This window comes from Hyperolius riggenbachi, chromosome 4 (genome assembly GCF_040937935.1).
Source record: "Hyperolius riggenbachi isolate aHypRig1 chromosome 4, aHypRig1.pri, whole genome shotgun sequence".
NCBI lineage: Eukaryota > Metazoa > Chordata > Amphibia > Anura > Hyperoliidae > Hyperolius > Hyperolius riggenbachi.
This window is the reverse complement of record NC_090649.1, coordinates 265518521-265543840: the sequence shown is the minus strand read 5'-3', so window position 1 is coordinate 265543840 and position 25320 is coordinate 265518521. Positions and strand designations below refer to the sequence as shown.

The following is a 25320-nucleotide window of genomic DNA, read 5'->3' as shown; positions in this document are numbered from 1 at the left end:
ATTCCCCCAAGAAATGGAACACGGGAGAAGTAACCGATTATTCTGATTTAGAGGTAAGCTCTGTGCGTCTAGGGTATTACCTCTAACTACACCTAGACGGCAGCGTTTCCCGATTTCTTGGGGCAATTTTGAGCAATATGGCCTCCTCTGCGCAATATAGACAAAGTCTTTCAGCCCTTCTGCGCTCTTTCTCGGCCCGAGTCAACCGAGAATGTCCGATTTGCATCGGCTCATCAGTAGGAGGGGTTGGTGACGAGGATGCAAAAGAGAGAGCTCTTACTGCATTCTTGCCCCTCGACTGACGCTGATAGCGTAACCTGCGGTCCGCTCGTATCGCCAAGGAAGTGACGTCATCGACGGACTTTGGTTCAGGGTGCCCTAACATTAGTTCAGAGACTGCATCTGATAGGCCTGACAGAAAACAGTCTAATAAGGCGTAAGACCCCCACCTAGATGACACATCTCACTTTCTGAACTCTGCCGCATAAACCTCAACCGTGTCTTGACCCTGCCTGAGAGTTTTGAGCTTCCTCTCGGCAGTGATCGAAGCATCCGGATCATCATAAATTATAGCCATTGCTTTGAAAAATTCCTCAACTGACGTCAGTGCCGTATCCTCAGGTGAAAGACCGTATGCCCAGGTTTGTGAATCCCCGGACAATAAGGTCTTAATAAAGGTCACCCTTTGCTGCTCAGAACCTGACTGAGTAGGTCGTAACTCAAAATAAGATAAAACCTGGTTGCGGAAGTTCTGAAAGTCAGATCTTTGCCCTGAAAACTTTTCGGGCACTGGCATATGGAGATCTGTGACCGGAGCGGATTGCACTGTGGTCACAGTTGTTTGCAAGACCCGTACAGACCCAGCCAATTGGTTGATCTGAGTCTGTTGCGAATTAACCACCTCAATGAGGTTATTAAGCGAGGTGGTTAGAGTCTCGATCTGACTGCGTAATGCATCCATACTAGTGGTCTGCTGTTCTGTAACGATCGGTGTTAGTAAGCAGAGAGAATCTGATTATTGGCGATCTGCAGTATCACCAATAATGCAGATGTCACCTGATTATTGATGATCTGCAGAATCACCAATAATGCAAGTGTAACTAACCTCTGGATACGGTAGCAGAAAGAACAATCAACATGTACAGTATACAAGACTGTGGAAATATCCACCACACGGTGATTCCTCAGAGGTGTGGTTACCTCTGAAAGGGAACCCCGTGTGTGAGATCCTCGGCCCAAGTGAAGATTGGAATCTCAGCACCTGGCAGTAATCATCTGCTAGGGCAGGCGTCTCGGAGAGGCAAGCCTCAGAGATATCCCACCAGTGGGAGACGTTCCACTGGGGAAAAGAGAAAGGTCAGACAGGCAGAGGCTCGGCAACAGAGAGACGGTAGCAGTACAAGAACAGAAGGCTGATTCAGAGTCCGATAAACAGGCAGGGTCGGCAACTAAGAATCAGATAGGCAAAGGTACAAAATCGAGAAGAGGAAAGAGTAGTCAGGGATAGCCAAAGTCAAGACACAGATAAATATACAATACGATCCTAGACTGAGGTGTGATGTCCTTGATATCAACACCAGGGAACTGAGATAAGGTCTGAGCGTTTACACCTAAGTATTCACGACAGCAGACAGTGAGCAAATGACATCTGTGGGCTTAAATGCTGAAGCCCAGTTCCACCAGCCCGCCCAGGGGACTGGAGCTCAAGTCAGCATGTGATTGGCTGGCTAAGGTCAGCTGATCGCCGGATCAGCTGACCTGTCTCCTCAGGGAATAAAGATCCTGCCGCCTCGCGCGCGTGTGCATGACCCTCTGCTTCAATCTCTGAGAGGCCAGGTCCCAGGTCAGCGCACGCCCGCACACGGAAGTCCGCCGGCTGAGTAGCGGGACCCGCCGCCATCCTATCAGCCGGCGGCTCAGTGTGAGTTTCGGAAACCGCCGGCTGGGATGCTGAGGCCGCCGCCATGCTGCACTGCACGGTGGTGGCTCCGCTATTGTTCACAGAATCAAAATTTCCACAAGTAAGAAGCTATTTACTACACCACCATGACAAAAATATTCAATGGCTGTAGTGTTAACTATATAAGATGATAATAAACAAACTATCCTATGGTCAAAGGGTTACTTGACTGCATGTTTGTATTTTGGCTGATTTTTTTTGTGGCCCTGTCCTGTTGACATCTATTAGCAGTATCAAGAGATACCTAAAGCACATCCTCAAAAAATTCTAAGTTTTTAAAGTGGCAATACATTCCCAAAAATAAAACTACTTTTAGTTACATAAAAGAACATCTGAAATTATTCTCACACATTCCAAAAACCTTATTTTTACTGCAGAGAGCAGGAGATGTTTGCTTATTTCTTGTCATTTCCGAAGGCAAATGTTATCATTGCCAGCTGAAGCTCTTTGAGGAATGTGTCTTCACTCTGCCCCCCTCCCTCTGAACAGACACATCACCCTGGCAACAGCTGAGATACTTCAACATAAAAGCAAGAGGGGCAGAGTTAAGGCACATGCTTCAGAGAGCTGCAGCTGGCAATTATTACATTTACTGATGACCAGAGATCAGCAAATGTCTCCTGCTATTTGCAGTGAAAATAAAGGTTTTTTTTACATACAGAAAATGTGTGGGAATGCTTTCAAATGTTCTTTTAAGTAACCTAGAGTACTTACTAAAATTAAAAATTCGAGAGTATGATCCCTTTAATATCAATATGTAATAAACAGCAATCTGTAATAAACAATTATCTGGCCCTTAGCAGGTCATAGTGTAAGTTAAAAAAAACATCAGATGACTATTACTTTTTTATTTATATGGCACCAACATATTCTGTAGTGCTGTACATAGTACAAAACAAATAGTGGTGAACATAGATACATGAGAAGTTTCAACTCTGTACTATCATCCTGATTGTACAGAGTTTTGAACTTCTCACGTACCTATGCATCTCATGTATCCATCCAGAAATAGAAATACAGACAATATTGCTGAGTAACATATGAGGTTTCTAACCCCCCCCCCCCCCATCCAATATTTAAAAGTGCTACTGCAATTTCATGTGAATATACTGGTGCATCTAATGATGATTTAAGACAGATATTATTGCGGCCTGCTGTGGTCTTCCTAGAGTGTTTGAGTTTGTCTTGTTGAATCTGGGGCCTGATCTGGTTGTGGCCCTCATTCTGGTTTATAAGCATGGTATGGAATTAGCAATGTTTATAGAACAGGATCTCAATTGAACAACACAACACATGCCATATTATACTGCCATGTACTGTAGATGATATCTTTCTTTCCCTGCTTGTAAATATTGCAATCTTGAATTGGTGGACATGGAAGCTGGAATTAAAGATTTAAATTAAAAAAAGTTAACTCATTTTGGCACATTGATATTTAAGTCAGGAGATAGTGGGTCACTGCCAATGCTTTTAAAGCAGACCTATCACTTATTTTTCCAGTACTGAATGTGTATACTATATTCCACTCACTTAACAGTATATGGTTGCAATACTATTTTGACCACAAATGGAGTGTTTTATTAGTAAATAATAAAAGCGGCCAGAGGTTTCCAACAGGAACTTTTCCTAGGCAAGGAAGTTCTAGGCCCTCTTCATACAAGCTCTGTGGGAGACTGATGCTATCTATAATCTGTAAACTACAGTATATTTGTTGTAGAGAGAAAAAATAAGCACATGCATAGCACAAACTGCCAGGATAAAAAAAAGGTAACTGATGCTCAGGAGGTGACTAAATATGATTTTCTCTTCTGACTCAGACACAGCAATACTTTAAGCAGTTTTTTGTTACTTGGCATAATCTGCAGAGTACACCCAGCCAACAACCCTAATAGCTCCAGCACAATCCAGCAGAGATGACAGCCACACATCTGGAGACTGTTCTGTCTTGGAGTCATCAATCTCAGACCCTAGCTCCCAGGGTAGCCCCATCAAGGTTGTCCTCTGTAATGTCAGATCGATAAACAACAAAACAGCAATCATACATGATCTAATAGAGTCTTCTGATCTGGCCTGCCTGACTGAAACCTGGCTTTCTGAACCAGTTGGCCCCACCCTGGAGGCTGCCGTGCCAACAAACTATTCCGTGATATACTGCAACAGGAAAGAACGCAGGGGAGGAGGGGTTGCACTTTGCTTTAGATCAGCTTTGAAAATCAGACCACTTACTGTAGGTCCTACCAACTCGTTTGAATGCTTGGGGGTGCAACTTTCAGCTGAGAAAAACATTAACATATTGCTGATCTACCGCCCACCAGAAAAACACTCAGACTTCCTTAAGGAACTTGTAGACCTCCTATGCAACCTAACACTGGAACACCCCAGATGGATTGTTCTTGGAGATTTCAATACATGGGTGGATGACTCCTCTTCAAAACTTGGAATAGAGCTACCTCGTGCCTTACATGAACTGGGCTTCCTCCAATCAATCAGCTCTGCTACTCACAGGAAAGGCCACACTCTGGACCTTAGATTCCATACTGGGCTGTCAATAGCCAATGTGGAAATTAATCCTGTTGCCTGGTCAGACCATCACACTATCCACTTCTCCCTCTCAATACCAGCTGTCAAACACCAGGTCAAGAATCAAATAAAATATCGCCGCTTAAAAGGGCTAACACCTCAACATATCCGAGATAACCTTAGCTTTGATGAATTGACTGACTCCAGCTTGGACCCTGATACTCTGGTGTTTAAATACAACAAATGTGTGTCCTCCACCTTTGAGACCATTGCTCCTCTGCGCACCAAATATCTTACTCCACACCATCATGCACAGTGGTTTGATAACGCTATAAAAGAGCTGAAAAGACAAGGCCGAAAACTTGAGAGACTGTGGCACAAATCTCAGTCCCCAGAAGACAAACATGCCTTAATCCTCCACTTGAAGAGCTACCAAAAGGTAATCACGGGAAAAAAATCATCCTTTCTATCACAAGAGATTGCAAATGCAGTTAACAAACCAGCCCAACTGTTCCGCACAGTGGAAAAACTCTGCAACCCGGCATGTCAAAAACTTAACATCGAGTCTTCAAAGGACCTCTGTGACCAATTTGCCCATTTCTTCACAGACAAAGTCTCCGCTATAAGGTCCGACATCCAACTTACAGCATCTGAGCCTAATATAGCGCCGAAGACCATTAGCAGAGACAATGTAACACCTTGGTCAAACTTCAAAGAAATTGATGAAGAAGTCACATCAAGCATCCTCCTTCATGTCCGCCTAACTACCTGTGACCTAGACCCTGGCCCAACACAGTTCATGTTGAACTGCCCCGACCTGTTCGTACCGGTATTCCTAAAAATTGTTAACTGTTCCTTAAAATCAGGGATATTTCCTGCTTTACTGAAGGAAGCAATCATCAGGCCTCTCCTCAAAAAACCCTCCCTGGACCCAGATGCAATGACCAGCTACAGACCTGTCTCTAACCTTCCCTTTCTGGGCAAGCTAATTGAAAAAGCTGTTTACCTCCAGCTAGAAGCCAAAATCCTACAAAACAACAGTTATGACCCATTCCAGTCTGGCTTCAGGAAACACCACAGCACTGAAACGGCCCTCATCCAAATATGCAACCACCTGCTCATGGCAAGAGACAGAGGAGAGTGCTCCATCCTCATACTGCTAGACCTTTCTGCAGCCTTTGATACAGTTGACCATGACATCTTGATAAACAGGCTACAGGAATACTGCGGCATTGATGGCATAGTTCTTCAGTGGTTCCAATCCTTCTTGAGTGGCAGAACCCACAAAGTGTCTATGGGGCCCTTCCTGTCTACCCCTGTATCACTTAGGTATGGGGTGCCCCAGGGCTCAATCCTCTCTCCCCTGCTTTTCACGATTTACATGTTACCGCTGGGAAAACTAATCCAAAAACATGGCCTGACATACCACTGCTATGCAGACGACACTCAACTATATCTTTCCTTCAAGCCTGGTGTGACAGACCCAACTCTAACTATAAATGCCTGCTTACGTGAACTACAGCAATGGATGAATGACAACTGGCTGAAACTAAATGCAGACAAAACTGAAGTCCTTCTGATAGGAGGGCAGAGCATGATAACAAAACAACTTAACTTGCAGTCTTCACCACTGGGAATAGGAGGCACGGATCTGCGCAGCTCTGATCATGTGCGTAGCCTGGGAGTTCTAATTGATTGGGATTTAAAGTTCAGAACTCAAATCTCTGCTGTGGTTAAATCATCCTATTTTCACCTGAAGAACATTGCAAAAATCAAGCACCTCATACCCCCAGAAGATCTGCCAACCTTAGTCCACGCCTTCATCACATCCCGACTGGACTACTGCAATGCTCTCTACACTGGCCTTCCAAAAAAGGTCTTGTACCGACTACAGCTGATACAGAATACTGCTGCCAGACTGCTAACCAACCAACCCCGTCACTGCCACATAACGCCAGTCCTGCACTCCCTTCACTGGCTACCTATAGAATGGAGGGTCCTATTCAAGATCGGCCTACTGACATTTAAATCCCTGAATAATTTAGGCCCTGGATACATGAAAGATATGTTGCAGCTGCGTAGCAATCCCCGCATTCTCAGATCAACAGGTTCTAATAATCTAGTCATACCCAGAGTCCACTTGGAAACTTTTGGTCCCAGAGCCTTCTGTCATGCTGCCCCTACGTTTTGGAACTCCTTACCTCAACAGATCAGGACAGCTCCATCCCTGGACGTGTTTAAATCCAGACTGAAAACCCACCTGTTCAGTTTGGCATTTGCAGAAATATAACTTTTGTTGTGTGAATACTTCATCCTACTAATTACTGAATCTGAGAGAGCCTAAGCGCTTTGAGTCCTATGGGAGAAAAGCGCTATAGAAATGTTATTGTATTGTATTATTGTATACATCGAAGGGTGGGAAGAGTGAAGGGGCAACACAAGACAACTGACATGCACCAAATGATTTTCCCACCGATATAGATCGAATCTGCTGTGAAATCGTCGCGCAAACGCTGACAGAACGATCCATTTCCATTCGAAATCAATCGTTCCCGTCGGTTCCTGTCGATCCATCCGTGCGGAAGATTTTTCTTGATCGCCGGCAGGTCAGGAGTGCGTCGATAGCGGCGTTCGAATGCCTGACGACTGACGCAATACAGCGGAGATACATTACCTGTTCCGGCCGGCGCGACTCCTCCGGTCTCTGCTGTATTCTTCTCCGGGCTCCAGGGCTGCAGCCTCCTTGAACTTCCTGTCCTGGGAGCGCCCTCTACTGTTTAAACTTCCCCTGGACAGGAAGTTCAGTGAAGCAAGCCAGCCGGACCGGAGACCAGCGCAGAGAAGAAGACAGCGGGGGAGTCGCGCCGGCCAGATCAGGCAATGTATGCGGGGGCGGCAGCAGCAGCTGCTTCACAGATTGTGAACGGTTTCATGCTGAAATCGATTCACAATCTGTTTGCAGTAAAGGCAGCCATATGATCCCTCTCTGATCAGATTCGATCAGAGAGGGATCTATCTGTTGGTCGAATCTGATGGCAAATCGACCAGTGTATGGCTACCTTTAGGGAAAAAATATATATAAGTGCAGCATGAACAACAGGGCATCTGCAAGGGCAAACAAGGCAGCATTTAATTAAAAAGACCACAGGGAAAGTTAATTAAATTCACATTTAACATAGTCTTACAGTTAGGTCTTCTTTTAGTAAGTATTATTTAATTTTGCCTTGAAAAATTATGTCTAAACTAGTGATTTGAGGGATAAACCACATAAGTGCACACTCTATGTACACCACTGTTTGAAGTTTGTGACATATTGTGCATGTGTAAATATTTTTTTTGGTTGGTGTATCCAAAAGCAATCATAATCTTACTTTGTATTTTGAACAGAAGTTTCAATCACAGAAACATTTCTACCCACAAACTAATTAATAAATGTGGTCACCATGTTTCAAATAGAAGAATTTCTGTAGACAATTGTCAAGAAATTTTAGAAGTACATTACCTTTTCTAGATGCTTCAAAGCTGTCGTAGAGGTTTATTTTTTGTGTGTCATATGTTAAAGTTATGTTTGGAACTAAAGTTCTGTTTCTGTTAATTGTATTTACTGCAAACTTGAAAGCTAGTTCTTCTGCTCCAACAGTTCCAGATTCTATGTATTCAAATATCCCACCTGAAATTAAAAAAAAACACATTTCAGATGTTGAGCATAAACATTAATAAAACATGAGCTCATAATACACTTTAACAGTATCAAACATCATTGACTGATATACTGAGGTTCTCCAAAGCTACTGAACTCTAGGAAACACTTAAAAGCATAAGAGAGTCAATAAACCTTTATTTATTTATATTTTTGCAGTTATCAGTAGAACATACAGGGGCCTTGTAAATCAGCATGGTCGCTGTAGGCTAGCATATACCAGGTGAGGTAGAAATTAAGTGATCACCAATAAGAGCATTAGGATATCGTCTTTACTTCACTTTTAAAGGGATATTTAATTGTTTTATTAATTTAATTGTGTTTTACGTTATTAAATAGCAAGCTTTTATAGCAAACATTTTTCAATTCAAATGTTGATTGGAAAAATGTTGGTGAAACAATATCTGATGATTCAGTTCATCTTAACTACTTCCCGACCGCCGTATAGACAAATGGCGGCCGGGAAGCAGATGCCGCAAGGACCGCCGTATTGACAAATGGCGGCGGTCCTTGTTTGGGCATGGGCGGAGCGATCGCGTCATCCGTGACGCGATCCTCCGCCTCCGCCTGTCGCCACTCACTCGCCGCAACATCCCGCCGGCCATACGGAAGCGCCGGCGGGATGTTAACCCGACGATCGCCGCATACAAAGTGTATAATACACTTTGTAATGTTTACAAAGTGTATTATACAGGCTGCCTCCTGCCCTGGTGGTCCCAGTGTCCGAGGGACCACCAGGGCAGGCTGCAGCCACCCTAGTCTGCACCAAGCACACTGATTTTCTCCCCCCCCCGCCCCAGATCGCCCACAGCACCCATCAGACCCCCCCCCTGCCCACCCCCCAGACCCCTGTTTGCACCCAATCACCCCCCTAATCACCCATCAATCACTCCCTGTCACTATCTGTCAACGCTATTTTTTTTTTATACCCCCCCCCCCCCTGCCCCCTGCTCCCTCCTGATCACCCCCCCACCCCCCAGATTCTCCCCAGACCCCCCCCCAGACCCCCTCCCCATGCACTGTATGCATCTATCCCCCCTGATCACCTGTCAATCACCTGTCAATCACCCGTCAATCACCCGTCAATCACCCATCAATCACCCCCTGTCACTGCCACCCATCAATCAGCCCCTAACCTGCCCCTTGCGGGCAATCTGATCACCCCCCACACCAATAGATCGCCCGCAGATCCGACATCAGATCACCTCCCAAATCCATTGTTTACATCTATTCTCTCCTCTAAACACACACTAATTACCCATCAATCACCCATCAATCACCCCCTATCACCACCTGTCACTTTTACCTCTCAGATCAGACCCTAATCTGCCCCTTGCGGGCACCCAATCACCCGCCCACACGCTCAGATTGCCCTCAGACCCCCCCTTATCAATTCACCAGTGCATTCATTACATCTGTTCTTCCCTGTAATAACCCACTGATCACCTGTCAATCACCTATCACCCATCAATCACCCCCTGTCACTGCCACCCATCAATCAGCCCCTAACCTGCCCCTTGCGGGCAATCTGATCACCCACCCACACCATTAAATCGCCCGCAAACCCGCCGTCAGATTACCTCCCAAATGTATTGTTTACATCTGTTATCTTCTCTAAACACCCACTAATTACCCATCAATCACCCATCAATCACCCCCTATCACTGTTACCTATCAGATCAGACCCTAATCTGCCCCTTGCGGGCACCCAATCACCCGCCTACACGCTCAGATTACCCTCAGACCCCCCCCTTATCAATTCGCCAGGGCATTATTTACATCTATCCTTCCCTGTAATAACCCACTGATCACCTGTCAATCACCTATCACCCATCAATCACCCCCTGTCACCCCCTGTCACTGCCACCCAACAATCAGCCCCTAACCTGCCCCTTGCGGGCAATCTGATTACCCACCCACACCAATAGATCGCCCGCAGATCCGACATCAGATCACCACCCAAGCGCAGCGTTTACTCTCCTCTAAACACCCACTAATTACCCATCAATCACCCATCAATCACCCCCTATCACCACCTGTCACTGTTACCCATCAGATCAGACCCTAATCTGCCCCTTGCGGGCACCCAATCACCCGCCTACACGCTCAGATTACCCTCAGACCCCCCCTTATCAATTCGCCAGTGCAATATTTACATCTGTTCTCCCCTGTAATAACCCACTGATTACCTGTCAATCACCTGTCAATCACCTATCAATCACCCATCAATCACCCCCTGTCACTGCCACCCATCAATCACCCCCTGTCACTGCCACCCATCAATCACCCGCTGTCACTGCCACCCATCAATCAGCCCCTAACCTGCCCCTTGTGGGCAATCTGATCACCCACCCACACCAATAGATCGCTCGCAGATCCGACGTCCGATCACCTCCCAAGTGCAGTGTTTACATCTGTTCTCTACCCTAAACACCCACTAATTACCCATCAATCACCCCCTGTCACTGCTACCTATCAGATTAGACCCCTATCTGCCCCTAGGGCACTCAATCACCCGCCCACACCCTCAGAATGCCCTCAGACCCCAGCCCTGATCACCTCGCCAGTGCATTGCTTGCATCTATTCCCCCCTCTAATCACACCTTGAGACACCCATCAATCACCTCCTGTCACCCCCTAGCACACCTACCCATCAGATCAGGCCCTAATTTGCCCCGTGTGGGCTCCTGATCACTCGGCCAAACCCTCAGATCCCCCTCAGACCCCCTTCCGATCACCTCCCCAGTGCATTGATTGCATCTATTTTCCCCTCTAACCACCCCCTGAGACACCCATCAATCACCTCCTGTCATTCCCCTAGCACTCCTATCCATCAGATCAGGCCCAATACAACCTGTCATCTAAAAGGCCACCCTGCTTATGACCGGTTCCACAAAATTCGCCCCCTCATAGACCACCTGTCATCAAAATTTGCAGATGCTTATACCCCTGAACAGTCATTTTGAGACATTTGGTTTCCAGACTACTCACGGTTTTGGGCCCGTAAAATGCCAGGGCGGTATAGGAACCTCACAAGTGTCCCCATTTTAGAAAAAAAGACACCCCAAGGTATTCTGTTAGGTGTATGACAAGTTCATAGAAGATTTTATTTTTTGTCAAAAGTTAGCGGAAATTGATCATTAGTATAATGTGTTTTGTGGTGTATTTTTACACATACCCATGCTGAGTGGGAGAAAGATCTCTGTAAATGGACAATTGTGTGTAAAAAAAATTAACAAATTGTCATTTACAGAGATATTTCTCCCACCCAGCATGGGTATGTGTAAAAATACACCCCAAAACACATTATACTACTTCTCCTGAGTACGGCAATACCACATGTGTGGCACTTTTTTGCAGCCTAACTGCGCTAAGGGGTCCAAAGTCCAATGAGCACCTTTAGGCTTTACAGGGGTGCTTACAATTTAGCACCCCCCAAAATGTCAGGACAGTAAACACACCCCACAAATGACCCCATTTTGGAAAGTAGACCCTTCAAGGTATTCAGAGAGGGGCATGGTGAGTCCGTGGCAGATTTCATTTTTTTATGTCGCAAGTTAGAAGAAATGGAAACTTTTTTTCTTTTTTTTTTTTTTCTCACAAAGTGTCATTTTCCGCTTACTTGTGACAAAAAATAATATCTTCTATGAACTCACTATGCCTCTCAGTGAATACTTTGGGATGTCTTCTTTCCAAAATGGGGTCATTTGGGGGGTATTTATACTATCCTGGAATTCTAGCCCCTCATGAAACATGACAGGGGGTCAGAAAAGTCAGAGATGCTTGAAAATGGGAAAATTCACTTTTTGCACCATAGTTTGTAAACGCTATAACTTTTACCCAAACCAATAAATATACACTGAATGGGTTTTTTTTTATCAAAAACATGTTTGTCCACATTTTTCGCGCTGCATGTATACAGAAATTTTACTTTATTTGAAAAATGTCAGCACAGAAAGTTAAAAAAATCATTTTTTTGCCAAAATTCATGTCTTTTTTGATGAATATAATAAAAAGTAAAAATCGCAGGAGCAATCAAATAGCACCAAAAGAAAGCTTTATTAGTGACAAGAAAAGGAGCCAAAATTCATTTATGTGGTAGGTTGTATGAGCGAGCAATAAACCGTGAAAGCTGCAGTGGTCTGAATGGAAAAAAAGTGGCCGGTCCTTAAGGGGTAGAAAGCCCTAGGTCCTCAAGTGGTTAAGTGAGTGTAAGAAAAGCAAAATAAACAGCACAATGATCTACCTGAAGCTACCTGAATGTAAATGTAAAGTAAGCAACTACGCAAATATGTACAAAGAGGTATCAAGGTGAATAAAAAACACACAAGGTACGATAGATAAACAGGACTGGATAGAAGAAACAGGGTAACCATGCAAGGGTGCTGGATAAAACAAGAGAACAACCAGATAATGGACTGAAGAATACAAATATTTGTGTAGCAGACTGAATATTAGGCCAGGTATACTTTATGGACATCAGACATCAAACTGGACATCAGACTCCCCTTAAAAACAAACAAACAAACAAACAAACACACACACACACACACACATCAAACAAAACAGTAATAGCCTCCTTCTTCTGGGCAAGGTAACAAAAAAGTTGTGTTAATTAATTACTCCTAATATATATATATATATATATATATATATATATATATATATATATATATATATATATATACAAAAACTTATGGTGAGTTTTAGATAATAGCAATAGGAGATGGTCCTCTAAATTACATCAGGTCTATTTATCTTTATAGAGATATTCTAGCAAAATATCCATACATGAGCTTTCATCATAATATTAATATTATATCATTAAAAGGTGGTGACTTCGTGGCAACAAAATGCTGTAAAGCTATTGTGATAAAAGACATTCATGATAATTGTTAATCTGTCCAACAAAATCTTCAATATCAGTACTAAATTATGTTAACCATAGGAGGTAAGCGCATTTCATATTTATGGAATTAGTGGGATATAATTCAGTGCTTTGTAAAAGAAGGACATTTTCATCACTGTCACCATAAGATAAAGGACAAGAAAATAATATGAGGATGAATTGTGTCTCATGCCGGGAATCACACGCTGGCTTTATTGTTGTCAAAGAGGCACATCTGAAATTGTAATTATAGAAAGTCTTTATTGTTTAACATATTTAGAAAAGATAAAGCTCTCAATGAAAATGAAAGAATATATATATATATATATATATATATATATATATATATATATATATATATATATATATATATATAATCTATCTAGCTAGCTGTGTATACAGTTGTATATGTATACTTAGATGTATATATATATATATATATATATATATATATATATATATATATACACACACATACATAAACATGCATACGCATAGACACAGCCATAGGCCAAGCTAAAAAACTTAGCCGCATGTCTTCTGCAATTTCCAATGTGTTGCATGTTGAAAGTAAACAAATGACATCAGAAAACAAAAGCCTGAAGCTAAGAACACACATATGATAATTATCACCCATCAGGGATTGGGAAATGATCCCTTGGGCAACAATTAGGGGAATGATGCTGTACAGACACATCCCTATCCTTGATGCTGGTAATGTGCTCTGTTGCTATGGAGCGCATTGAGGAACAATGATCCCTGCACGACAAAACAGATTCCATTGGTCTGTTGAAAATGACATTGCAACTGATCGTGCTCAGGCGTTGGGAAACGTTAGAGATCTGGCATCCTTATAGACCCCCAATGCCCCAGCATGATTGATTGGTGACCACTGTGTTCACAGAACAATTGTTAGCTCTGTCGTACCTGTACTAAGTTATTTATGAAATTAAATGAGAAGACAAGATAAAAAATATAATCAAAACAAACTCAAGATAAACACTTTAGAACATGTTACAGGAAATGAATCCTTTATTTTAGAGAGTTGTATATTTAAAATAAGGCCATAGACTAATTTTACACAGAAATTCATTTTCAGAAGTTTCAAATAGTACAGTTTATTATTGTGGAAATAGTGTAAATGCCCTTTCATTAAATCTTTTAACTTTAAAATAAGGCAATAGACTAATTTTACACAGAAATTAATTTTCAGAAGTTTGAAATAGTACATATGCCTTTCACTTATTAAATTGTATTCTATTAAGGAAATTTTACTGCCATTTTAACCTCTCTAGCTTCTTGGCTAGTCCTCCGCCTTTAATCTGCTTTTAATACTTTCAGAGTCACTAACCCAGAATGAGTATGCCAGTGAGATTATGGGCCATATTCTATTGCTGAACTCGCCAGTGCTAAGCACTGGTGAGTTCTTAACTTAGGCGATGGGGGCATAGCCTAATCTTATTAAACGTTAGACCCCCCCAGGCGGAAAAGAACTCGCTTGGGTGATATAATCGCCCAGCGAGTTCTTTACACGGTATCCAGTTACCGATTGCATGCCTCCAGGAAGCGATACTTCCCGGCAGACATGAGCATTAGCTTAGACCTGCAAAAAGCAGGTCTAAACCAGCGAACGCACGTTGTCACCACAGCATCTGGGGGTCTCCTTTAATAAGGAAAACCCCAGAGCTCCCCGTCATGTCGCCGCACACATTAGAAGCCCCCAACGTAGCTCTGCCCGACACCCATCATTATACATACCGCTGCCAATCACCCGACGCCTCTCGCCGCAAATTCCGTCACGTAATTACAGTGTATCTAGCACTGTAATTACTGTCCACATAGGAGCCCGGGCAAAGCATCTTTGAATCTGCAGTCAGGGCTCCCCATTGGTTCGCTGTCTGAACCAATAAAATGGCTCAATGGGGACCAATAGGGAGCCCCGGCTGCAGATTCAAATTGTGCATCTTATTAAACTACTGTATTTTTCTATGACTGTCATTTGGCACACATATTAGCATTAATGATAAAGTGAGTAATGAGTGTGTTTCCTTTTTATTTAAAATTAAAATTAAAGATATGCAGCTAGGTTACTGAGTTAACTTTAGAGTTGTCATGATTGTCTTTCCTCCAGTGGTATAATAGACAAATAGACATATTAACTAATTGTATACTTTCTTGTCATGGTTTGCTGAATGATACACATGGCCTTAGTTTCAGTTTCAAGTGGAACTTATGAATAAATTAAGGCCCTTCAGTACAAAAGGTTACTGCCTCCTTGGCAAGAGGAACCACAAGTGGATATCACAAAGACTGCACCCTTCCCAGCTGATAAGACTGAGATAACTGAATTGCATTTTTGTATGCTTCACATTTTTTTTACATCTAAGCTAAAATCAACTAGAGCACATTGGACCTTATAATGAGATTGAAAACAGTTGTAGTTACATGAGTTCCCAGATGATGTATCAACAGCTTTGGGATCTGGTTCGTATGGGCATATAACAGCTTAATTTGAGGAATAAAATAAAAAATCCATGTTTAGGGGGTATGTGTGGACACACATACACAAACCCTAAAACCTTCACCTAAACAATCTGGTACTAATTGCATTATATTATTCTGGCTCCAGGCATTTTGGTGAAACTGTAAATGGTGCTCCATTAAAATCAATGAAGTTCTCACAATTTGAGACTGATAATGTGTTGAAGCATCTCTGAACTTGAGCTATTTGATTCACCCTACTAAGTAATTACTAACTAAGTAATGGTTGTGACTAAAAAGCAAAACAAAGTAAAAAATAAACATACTTGTCAGAAAGCATTAAAAGAGTGTTCTATTGTCTCTCTTTTCTTTGAGCATGGACTGCCAAAAAGGTCTGATACACTTGTGGTCTATGCTATGTTCTCCTCCTTGCATGAAGAGTAAGAAAACAGCAGTCAAGTGATCACCAACCCTACTTAAAGGTATTTTCCATTTTTCAAAGGTATTAAAATATAGTAAACGCGAATGGGCGAACGGTCGTTATTTTTCAGGAAATGTTCCCCAGCTAACATGGTTATCCATCCCTATATCAAATCTTTTTTCACTACAAGTATCCTTTAATGATAAAAGTATTGTAAATAATGTTGTTTCACCTGTTAACCAGTTCGGCCTATCTGGACAAGTTTCCTCGTCCAGATAGGCACTGCTGCTTTCCCTGCGTAGTGCGCACGATCGGGCGCACGCCCGCGCGCGCGCCCGCTGCTAGCCCCCCGATCAGTGAATGGGAATATAATTCCCATTCACCGATCTAACTTCCCCGCAGAAATACCGACACTTTCTCTCCAGAGAGCGCGGTATTTTTGCCCCCAGGAAACTTTTCCCCAGCATTTTAGTTCCTGGATGCAAGATCGTTCGCATCCAAGACTTTTTTCACTGTGGCCATCTTGTGGCCAAATAGTAAACTGCACCCACATACATTTTTTATTAAAAAAAATATAATTTTACATTTAAAATTAGCAGTTTCCCTCCCACACCAAAAATTACCCACATACACTTTTTTTATAAAAAAAAATAAATACAATTAAAAAACAAACAAAAACAACATAAATAGTTGCCCAAGGGTCTGAACTTTTTAATTATGCATGTCAAGAGAATATGTTATTATATTCTTTTAAATTATAAGCTTATAAATAGGGATGGACGCAAATTGAAAAAATGCACCTTTATTTCTAAATGAAATATCGGCACCATAAATTGTGATAGGGACATCGTTTAAATGGTGTAAGAACCGGGATATATGGGCAAATAAAACACATGCGTTTTAATTACGGTAGCGTATATTAATTTCAAACTATAATGGCCAAAAACTGAGAAATAATGATTTTTTTCTGTTTTTTTCTTCTTCTTCCTATTAAAATGCATTTACAGTAAAGTGGCTCTTAGCAAAATGTACCCCCAAAGAAAGCCTAATTGGTGGCAGAAAAAACAAGATATAGATCAATTCATTGTGATAAGTAGCAATAAAGTTATAGGCGAATTAATGGGAGGTGAACGTTGCTCAGATGCATGAGATTTTCGGCACTGCGGCGCTGAACCGGCTAAGAGACTGTGGTCACTTAACTTCAGTCTGGTTTCTTCTCTTTCATTCACCCTGCTGGAGAAATTGTAGCATCATTTAGTTTCTCACAGCACTTTAGGTGTAGAATGTGGCCAATGATGTTACTCCCACTACAACACATGGCCTTGATTGCCGAGCTCTCAAAGAGAACACAGGAGTTCTTAGCAGTCCAGATAACATAACATTCACAGCCTCCCTCTTCACAGTAAAAATGAATAAAAAGGAGGAACACTTTGGGTGCACTACCAAAAATGTCTACCCAATAAATAAACTACATAAACTCTAGTAAATGACATGACTGTAATCTTTTTTTCTAATAAAGTAATAATGTTTATGTAATGCCATGAGGTGTGTGTTACATTGTACTATACACCTTTTGTACAAGTAGAGCTTTAATGCAGTATAGTAACATTTAGATGTTTAAAAATAAGGAAGCAATATCACTTTATTTCAAAGAGAAGCTGTCTGAGGGCATATTGCTTCAATTCAGTTACATACTGTAAAAACGGTATTGTAAGCAAAGGATTAAAGCTGGCAGACCTGAAGAATAAATTAAACACTTTTTGTTTAGTCTTTTGTTTACACAAGTTATTTAACATATATGTAGGGATCAAACAGAAAGTGAAATATGGGTACAAAGAAAAATGTTTAATTAATAAAGAATATGGCCAAATGAAAGCAGGCATTTTACATATTAGAAGAAAGAGATTGTTAGCGCCAGTCTGTTTGAAAATGCCTGCTTATGTCCGGATCACACAAAGTGATCATGAAATATGTATTACTATGGTTATACACCGGTACAGTAGATAATACAGCAAACTCAACTATCTAATTACAGCAAAAAAGAAAAAATATATATATAAGAATGTAAAATAAATACACAATCTAGGTTTAAAATGTCATGGCAACATCTAAAACCAGTTAAGATTTATATGTCGTCTATTGGAAAATGGAACAAGAATTCTGATAGGTCACTTTCAGTAACTTTCCAAGTATATGTTTTTTTTTTTGCTTTTTTTATAGCAGATGATATCTGTAATTATTAGGTGGGAACTGTGTTACCATACCCATAAAAGCAGAAATAAAACACAACCGAATGAAAGAAGTTGCACTCGCCGGATACAGTGAAGCATACACTCATTGAAAAGTATGCTTTATTCCCACTGTTAACGCACACTGTAGTATGTTCTGTCACATCATACCAGATGCACTCTGAACATTGCATAGACTTACTATTGCAGTGCAACTTTCTGCATTAAGGTGTCTCCATTAAGTTGAACTGCAACGTTCCACTGTTTACGGGGGCCTAACTACTTTGTATTTCACTTTACAACACCACTTAAATAAATTAATAATCATCAATATTTAAATTACAATATGTATTGGGATGCAAAAATTAACCAGTTGGTGGGCCTGTTTACTATGAATATCTGTTTGCAACAGGTTGAACCTATAAACTCAGAATCTAATATGTACTTCCTAAGTGGTATTTGAAATTTGCTTTTTTAAAGTCACAATCAGAACTTAGGGGTCTGGAGGTTCAGTGGCTAATGAGCTACTTATCATAAACCCTTGAATGTGTTTTTAATAAATCAGACCTAAAATGTCAACACTTTACTATAAATGTCAGACAAATTAATCATCCTGCCCTCATCGTTCGGCTGGAATCTGCATGTTAACTGTGATAACCCTTCTCTACTCAATCTACAAAAAATTAGTTTTAGCTTTAGTTTAGCTACTTTAATCATTCACTTTGTGTCCTAAAACTTCTGTGATGGCATTATGGGCTTGATTCACTAAGCTGTGCTGCTACAGCAGCTTCAAGGATACCACAGCCCAATAGGCTGTGGTAAAAAAAAATGCTGCTATGTGTAGGGAAAAAAAAGGACATACCGCTTCCCTTGCTCCCTGCTGTCGGCCCTCGCTCAGTTCCCACAGCTGCTGGTACCGGCCGACTCTCCTGATCCCTGACCCGGACATACTGCGCTGCGCATGCGCAGTATGTCCTATAATCTTCCCTTCTGCCATTGCAACATGACGGCAGAAGAATGGACACTCCCCTCGCCTCCTCCCTTACCAGCGTGTGCACTCCACTAATAAAGCTAGCGTGACATGCTAGTTGCGCTGGGAGCGGCGATTTGGAGAGAGAGCGGAGGGGGAGTAAGTTGGGATGGATAACAAAGTGCTCGCTTCCCCGTCCATCCCAACTTACTCCCCCTCTCTCTCTCCAAATTGCCGCTCCCATTGCAACTCCAGCTAGCATGTCACGCTAGCTTTATAGTGGAGTGCACACGCTGGGAAGGGAGGAGGCGGGGGAGTTTCCGTTCTTCTGCTGTTATGTTGCGATGGCAGGAGGGAAGATTATAGGACATACTGCGCATGCGCAGCACAGTATGTCCGGGTCAGGAGAGTCGACTGGTACCGGCAGCTGTGGGAACCAAGTGGGGGCCGACAGCAGGGAGCAGGGAGCGAGGGAAGTGGTATGTCCTTTTTTTCCCCTATGCATAGCAGCATTTATTTTACCACAGCCTGTGGGCTGTGGTATCCTTTAATGACAGCAGGGAGTGTTATAATTCCCTGCGCATGCTATGCAGCCATAGCGTGCGCAGTTTAAAGAGTGCTTTGTTACACTTAATGAGCACTCCACTGAACCCACCCAGAGCCCAGCAGGTCCAGTAGTTTCACCGTACGATATTCCTGCACTTTGATTGGCCCTGTAGGCTGCCTGTCACTTGACAGTCAGGCTATTGAGCCAATCAAAGTGCAAAAATATCATGTGGGTGCTCAACTATGAATATCTGAGACCAAGCATGAGATGCTTAAAACCAATGTAAAAAAGATAAGTCTTCTGGCTGAGAGGAGTAGTGCCAAAGAGAGGTTACACTATTTATACTTGGTTATATAAAATTGAATCCATCCTTTAGGTAAGACTGTTTTCATAAAATAAATAACAAACAAGTCTGAAAGGCAATCTAATATTTCTTCTTGGAATTTCAGTTTAGAAAGGAACAATTTCAAAGTTTACTTACAGGTAGTAGAATATTCTTCTAAAGGTAATCTCAGTATGCTAGCACTGCATTGAGTTGGTGCACTCACACATGTGTGAATTTGTGTTTGAAATGCTAAATAATGACTGGAACAATTTGTCATGCCTTGAAAGAATGATAACATGAAGGTCACAGTAAGGACATAGTTATGGTATGGTAGATAGAACTGAGGAAAGCAGGGTCTTTCCTGAATATAAATTAGGGCTGGGTAATCGCTAAGAAAGGAACTGACAAGCAAAGTAGAAAATTCTGGCTCAAGTAAAAGGAAAATAACAATAGATTTGATAGATTTTGTTAAGGCAACTGGAAAATTGTTACACGAGGAATATGAATACAAAAATCTGAAGCATGCAAGCCGGCATGCTGGCGAAGTGGAAGATTGTTTCTCAAGTGACAATGGAATTCTAAACAGAAATGATAGACACAGTTAACGTGCTCGTAATGTGCAAACTCGCCTCCTTGTAAGATAGGAAGCAGACCTTTGTTTTGTTGGAGGAAAGCAATTTTCTCACATTGCCTCCATGGAGAATTTAAAAGAAGACATATATTTCTGCAACAATCAATTGTGATAGGATCCTTCATATGAAATTAATCTAGTCTACTTTGAAGGCTGAGCCACAATGTTCTATTGCTATCTTCATAAACAATGTGTGCATTACGGGCAAACAGCTCGGGTTAGATTGAAACTGCTCTTTTCACTTTCACCTCATATGCTTAGGGGATGAGCTCTGCATTGTTTGGAAGATTAGAGTATTTTTCTTAGACTCATAAATATTAAATATTTTCTTTCCCTGTTCTTTGAAGCCCTTTTATGTTAAGCCAAGCTTTAAGATGAACTTCAGGCAAAACAGAGAATTCAGCAATAAATAAGTTAACCAAATAGCTGTTTACCTGTGTCTGCATTTTGTTTTGGACATGCTGCTTGGTTTAAAACTACCAATGCCGATTATATTTTGCTCATGGAGATCCTATGATCTGCTTGAGACAGATGTTTATGATAAGGTTTGGTTGATATAAGATCAGTTATTAGCTTATGAAGAATAACTGAATAGAAGAAACATGTTATACTGTATTACTAGTCTTGCGTACGTGCAGATTCATCTTTCCACTAAACACTACTTACAGACTTTAGGGACTAACAAATATGTAGGCATAATCAGACTGCACTGGTACTAGTACACTAGGCTCCATTTGAAGATTGATCAGAGGGGTTTGCAGGGCTGTATTTAGGGTTTGGGCTCCCCTAGGCACCCCAAACCTATGGCGCCCCCCCTGACCCCCTCCCAGGAGGCAAAAAATGGGCGTGTCCACAGAATGCAGTGGGCGTGTCCATAACATACAGTGGGTGGGACCAATTAAAATTTCAGTGCAGCCCAAAGTCGGTGGGGCCATGTTTTCTCCCCAGGTATGAGTAAAGTGACCCTAAAAAAGCAAGTAGGAAATGTTCCCACCCCCCAAAAAAACACACAGCCAGTGTTCTCTCGCACAAAATAGTGGTAGGTATTAGATTGTGAGCTCCCCTGGGAAAAGTCAGTAACATGACTACGTTCTCTGCAAAGTGCTGCAGAAGATGCTAGTGCTATATAACTACATAATAATAATATGGTAGGACATTAGACTATGACTATGGTAGTATTAGGCTGTGAGGTCCTCTGAGGACAGTCAGTAACATGACTATGCTCTCTGCAAAGTGCTGCAGAAGATGTCAGTGCTATATAAATACATAATAATAATAATATGGTAGGACATTAGACTATGACTATGGTAGGATTAGAGTGTGAGCTCCTCTGAGGACAGTCAGTGACATGGCTATGTACTCTGTAATGTGCTGCAGAAGGTGTCAGAGCTATATAAATACATAATAATAATATGGTAGGACATTAGACTATGACTATGGTAGGATTAGAGTGTGAGCTCCTCTGAGGACAGTCAAGTGACATGGCTATGTACTCTGTAAAGTGCTGCAGATGATGTCACTGCTATATAAATACATAATAATAATAATATGGTAAGACATTACACTATGACTATGGTAGGGATTAGATTGTGAGCTCCTCTGAGGACAGTGACATGACTATGTACTCTGTAATGTGCTGCAGAAGATGTCAGTGCTATATAACTACATAATGATGGGTGGGACATTAGACTATGGCAGGATTAGATTGTAAGCTCCTCAGAGGATAGTCAGTGACATGACTACGTACTCTGTGAAGTACTGCTGAAGATGGCAGTACAATATAGTACAGTAGTATGGCAGCACGGTGGTGTAGTAATTAGCGCGCTCTCGCCTTGCAGCGCTGGGCTCCAATCCCAGCCAGGTCAACATCTGCAAGGAGTTTGTATGGTCTCCCTGTGTCTGTGTGGGCTTCCTTCAGACACTCCGGTTTCCTCCCACATCCCAAAAACATACAGATAAGTTAATTGGCTTCCCCCTACAAATTGGCCCTAGACTACGATACATACATACACATATGACTATGGTAGGGATTAGATTGTGAGCCCCTCTGAGGGACAGCTAGTGACAAGGCAAAATAGTCTGTACAGCACTGCGTAATATGTTGGCGCTATATAAATAATTAGTATAAGTACAGTATAAGTAGCCAGGTCTATAGGTATCCCCAGTTTAGGTAGTAGTCAGGGGCGTAACTAGAAATCACTGGGCCGCCTTGCGAAAATTTGGATGGGGCCCCCCCATAGGTGCCAAATAATCATAATGGAGCAGCGTTTCACCATAAAATAATCACAATGTGGGCAGAATTTCAACATAAAATAATTGCAATGTGGGCATCATTTCACAATCAAATAATCGCAATGTGGGCATCATATCACCATAAAATAATCGCAATATGGGCAGAATTTCACCATCAAATAGTCGCAGTGTGGGCATCATTTCACCATCAAATAATCGCAATGTGGGCAGAATTTCAACATAAAATAATCGCAATGTGGGCATCATTTCACCATCAAATAATCACAATGTGGGCATCGTATCACCATAAAATAATCGCAATGTGGGCAGAATTTCACCATCAAATAATCGCAATGTGGGCATCATTTCACCATAAAATAATCGCAATGTGGGCATCATATCACCATAAAATAATCGCAATGTGGGCATCATATCACCATAAAATAATCGCAATGTGGGGATCATATCGCCATAAAATAATCGCAATGTGGGCAGCATTTCAGCAGAAAATAATAGTTACCTTTTTTTTTTACCTTAGTGAGGCTCAGCCAGCCTCAGGACAGGTCCCCGGGAGCAGCAGTCTTGCTCTCTCCATCCCACACTGCTTCCTCCTAGTACTGGGGTCAGAGAAACTCCAAGGGGCTGCTGTGGGGTGGGTATCTTCAATGGGCTGCTGTGGGGTGGGTGGGTATCTGCAATGGGCTGCTGTGGGGTGGGTATCTCCAAGGGGGGGCTGCTGCTGTGGGGTGGTGGGAGAATATCTCCAAGGGGGGGACTGCTGCTGCTACTGTGGGGTGGGTGGGAGGGAAGGTATCTCCAGGGGGGGCTGCTGCTGTGGGGTGGTAGGAGAATATCTCCAAGGGGGGGCTGCTGCTGCTACTGTGGGGTGGTGGGAGGTAAGGTATCTCCAGGGGGGGGGCTGCTGCTACTGTGGGATGGGTGGGAGGGAAGGTATCCCCAAGGGGGGTTGCAGCTGCTACTGTGGGGTGGGTGAGAGGGAAGGTATCTCCAGGGGGGGGCTGCTGCTGTGGGGTGTTGGGAGAATATTTCCAAGGAGGGGTCTGCTGCTGTGCTGCTACTGGGGGGTGGGGGTGGGGAGTGGTTGGTAGGGAAGGTATCTCCAGGGGGGGGGGTGCTGCTACTGTGGGATGGGTGGAAGGGGAAGGTATCTCCAGGGGAGGGGGCTGCTACTGTGGGGTGGGTTGGTGGGAGGGAAGTTATCTCCAGGGGGGAGGCTGCTGCTATTGTGGGATGGGTGGGAAGGTATCTCCAGGGGGGGGCTGCTACTGTAGGGTGGGTTGGTGGGAGGGAAGGTATCTCCAGGGGGGGCTGCTACTGTGGCATGGGTGGGAGGGAAGGTATCTCCAGGGGGGGGCTGCTACTGTGGGGTGGGTTGGTGGGAGGGAAGGTATCTCCAGGGGGGGGCTGCTACTGTGGGGTGGGTTGGTGGGAGGGAAGGTATCTCCAGGGGGGGCTGCTACTGTGGGGTGGGTTGGTGGGAGGGAAGGTATCTCCAGGGGGGGCTGCAACTGTGGGGTTTAAGGTATCTCTGGGGGGGGAGGCTGCTATGACGCACATCGGGGGTCCCCCTCCTGTCACCCTGATCCTCCATGGCGCTGCTGCTGCATTACAAACAGCTTCACACTCACTTTCCCTGGCTCTGGGCTCCGCTGCAGCGTGGTTTCTCATCCACAGCACAGCGCTATGGAGGGGCATGGTGACAGGAGGGGGGGGCCCAAGGAGAACTAAAAATAAGTCGTCCCCCCTCTGGTCCTGCTCCCGTTCGTGCCCGCAAATTGAGCCTTCAGAGAGGAGAGCCGTTCAGAGGCTGCTCGCTCTGGCTGCTCCCATGAGTCGACTCATGAATCAAAGATTGCTGCCTATCACCATAAAATAATCGCAATGTGGGCATCATATCACCATAAAATAATCGCAATGTGGGCATCATATCACCATAAAATAATCGCAATGTGGGCAGCATTTCAGCAGAAAATAATAGTTACCTTTTTTTTACCTTAGTGAGGCTCAGCCAGCCTCAGGACAGGTCCCCGGGAGCAGCAGTCTTGCTCTCTCCATCCCACACTGCTTCCTTCTAGTACTGGGGTCAGAGAAACTCCAAGGGGCTGCTGTGGGGTGGGTATCTTCAATGGGCTGCTGTGGGGTGGGTGGGTATCTGCAATGGGCTGTTGTGGGGTGGGTATCTCCAAGGGGGGGCTGCTGCTGTGGGGTGGTGGGAGAATATCTCCAAGGGGGGACTGCTGCTGCTACTGTGGGGTGAGTGGGAGGGAAGGTATCTCCAGGGGGGGGGGCTGCTGCTGTGGGGTGGTAGGAGAATATCTCCAAGGGGGGGCTGCTGCTGCTACTGTGGGGTGGGTGGGAGGTAAGGTATCTCCAGGGGGGGGGGCTGCTGCTACTGT

The 25320-nt window shown here is 43.2% G+C and overlaps 1 protein-coding gene across 3 annotated transcripts in view; it reads right to left on the bottom strand.

The window, feature by feature from the left end:
- Window positions 1–25320, bottom strand: part of GRIK2 (glutamate ionotropic receptor kainate type subunit 2) — an 853883-nt gene that overhangs the window by 510993 nt on the left and 317570 nt on the right. For all 3 annotated transcript variants that reach the window (XM_068231225.1, XM_068231227.1, XM_068231226.1), the window contains one exon: window positions 7983–8150. In XM_068231225.1, coding sequence (XP_068087326.1) covers window positions 7983–8150 — 168 coding nt within the window. The remainder of the gene's footprint in view (window positions 1–7982; window positions 8151–25320) is intronic.